Here is a 2,685-nt window from a genome sequence, read left to right on the forward strand (position 1 = left end):
TCCTACAGGTCCAGCTGGTCAACCTTTCACTACTGTAAGCTAAGGTTAGCTTTACTAGACGGCTCTTTTGGGGTTTTGCAGGTTTAAATCGGTTATACAAATCATGACTGCTGCACTTGGCTATTTTGCTTAATGTGTTGTTTTATTTGGAAAAATATATATCTCTGTTATAAATAAATAAATAAATAAAACCAGGGCATAAATATCTTAATAAATAGGCATAGATATAAATAAAAGTTGCCATCACCCGTATACACTTGCACATCCCATAAAATGAGGTAAAAACATGTTTGGAGTGCAGTAAGAGAATAAATACTTGTACAGTAACAGTGAGGAACGTTAGTCGTGACAGAAAAATGAATTCAGTGCAAGTGTATCTTGCTTCCTAGCCTTGTAGCGAAACCTGCCTCTCTTGCTTAGAAGTCTGTTAAGAAGTCCTTGTTGGAATCTCTGGTGGAACTCCTGTCCCAGGCAGGTTAGGAGGGAATGCTGCACAGGAGACATTGGCCTCTTCTGGGACTGTTGGCACATGAGATCTTTTGCTATCATTATGAAATAATGGAATATCATGGAACAATGTAACATAAGCTTTGGGCTAAATGCTGATTGCAAGTTGGATGTAAGGAATCTTAGAAGGTACTGCTGAGTGATCCAGCCGAGTTGTGAGGTACTTCAGTGGAGATGGACTTCATTCAGATGTTTTCATAACATTAGTTGAAGTGCTGAAATGAAAAGGAATGTCCTGTCACTATCTGTAATGTTATCACCTCTACCCAGGTATCAGAACTGAAATCCTGACATTTATGATCCTGTTATGAAATTAGCTATCATGAAACCTGTAGTTTTGTAACAGAGAACCATTACCTTGTTATGGAGAAGCAGAAGGGGCCACTTGGTCAACATGACAAAGGCAGCTGGGAAGGCTGGGGTTAATAAACACCCCTGGGGCAGGTCATCTGACAGGGCTCATGACCAGAAGAGAGCAGGGCTCTGGGCATATAAACCCCAGACCAGAGCCGGAGCAGGGCAGTCTGTCCACAGGGAGAGGAGGTGCCTGAACCAGAACAAAGTGGCAGAGCGTGGTGAGAGCCCAGGATGGAGGCTACTCCCAGAGTGAGGCTTGCTCTCAGTGTGGGGAAGAGGTAGTGTGCTTTCCCTTTCATAATATTTGTTTGCCCAGAAGGGAAGGTTTGTGTTGTAGCCAAGGGCTTACCATTTGGTTAACTTATGCTGATGGGTAGCGTTTGGGATTAAGGGTTGGTTTGCAGGTCTCATTATTACCCTAGGGGCACGTGATCACCTTAACTGAAAAATTATACTGCCTACTCCAGAAAAATGATAACATAACTTTGTCGTAGCTCTGTTACAGAATTATTGCCCTTATCTTTTCATCTGTTCTGTTACAATAATTCAGCTTCTCTAGGAAAAAAAGGGAGTACAGTACCTGAGCTTTATAGTGAGTTTGTCAATAAACTGAAAGCACCTTGACAGTTCCACAGAAATAATCTCCCAGGCGCACTGGCTGTATTGCTTCTCTTTGAGGAAATTGTCTATTGCTTGGAAATATCTCTTCAGTTTCAGTCTGGTGACCAAGGGGTTATATTTTCCAGGGCTTCTTTCCCCCTTCTCCCTCTCGGCATCCAAACACGTCTCCAAGTTCTCAATCTGCCAGTGAAGGCCATTCTTAAATTTCTCTATGGAACTCTCTTGCCAGGTCGTTTGTGTGAGATTGTTGCTGAGGACATAGAAGATAGCTTTGAGGAGCTCCTGGATGGCTGCCTTGGCATTATCCTTCTGTGACAGTTCAATTTTGAAAATATCTTTGGTTTTTAAATCCAGCCTCTCGCTTAGGCACTGGGGAGAGAGGTTTCTCCTCATTTTGTCCAAGAAGTCTAAGCCATCTTTGTTCACTTTGTTTTGGTTAGAGGCAAGGCTGTTGCAGTGAAGGGAGGAGCTTACTTTGAAGAGAAGCAGCACAAGGAAGAATTTTAGCAAACGCATGATGATCACGATGGTGCTGCTTTCTTGTCTTTGAGTAGGACCTGACAAGGTGGTGCTTGTTGAAGCAATCTCCCCAAGATCTGTGTTTTGAATGCTCCATGTCTCTGTTTAATACCGTACAAGTTTTCTTTCATCACTTTTTATTCCTAGTACAGGAACCTTTGCTAGGTTTTTCCTACTCTGGGAATTTTCTTCAGGTGGAATCACTTTCAGTTTCCCTTTTCTTTCCTCACTGTAAACCAACACAGCATCCAAAGCATTAAAAGTTTATTTGCCGTGTGTGGCAGTGCAGAATATAAACATATTTATCTAACTCAGGAAGACAAAATTCATATTTTACAAATATTGAGAAGATAAGCCCTCTTTCCACCCTTATCCTCCATGCCTTTTGTTAAAGATAAAGTGTTGTTTCAACCTGCAGTTTCTACACTGAGCCAGAAGGAGGAAACCTCTCTCTATCTGGCTTTTCACTGACAAGGATAATAGCTTGCTTTGCTGCACCCACCTCATTTCTTCCCTCCAGTTTTGATGGAAAGAAAAACTGTAGGTTCCTTTTAAACTTTGATCAAATATTAGAAGTCATCCTATGAGGAAAGGGAGGCAGATAATTGTGTCTTAAACTCTTGCTGATTTGCAATTGAGAAAGCAAGAGTTCAATATCTTCCATCTCTTCCATATTTAGTT

At 41.6% G+C, this 2,685-nt stretch overlaps 1 protein-coding gene across 1 annotated transcript; it reads right to left on the reverse strand.

Moving 5' to 3' along the window:
- Positions 1-802: 802 nt before the first annotated feature.
- LOC132249123 (interferon epsilon-like) lies at positions 803-2,447 on the reverse strand. Its single transcript, XM_059723489.1, has one exon. It carries the CDS (start codon positions 1,999-2,001, stop codon positions 1,420-1,422), a length of 582 nt encoding a protein of 193 aa, XP_059579472.1. The 5' UTR covers positions 2,002-2,447; the 3' UTR covers positions 803-1,419.
- Positions 2,448-2,685: the final 238 nt, after the last annotated feature.

Source organism: Alligator mississippiensis, chromosome 3 (genome assembly GCF_030867095.1).
Source record: "Alligator mississippiensis isolate rAllMis1 chromosome 3, rAllMis1, whole genome shotgun sequence".
Taxonomy (NCBI): domain Eukaryota; kingdom Metazoa; phylum Chordata; order Crocodylia; family Alligatoridae; genus Alligator; species Alligator mississippiensis.

What these genes read in the sequence shown, in the direction of transcription:
- LOC132249123 (XM_059723489.1), bottom strand. Translation starts at nt 2,001, where the DNA reads ATGCGTTTGCTAAAATTCTTCCTTGTGCTGCTTCTCTTCAAAGTAAGC.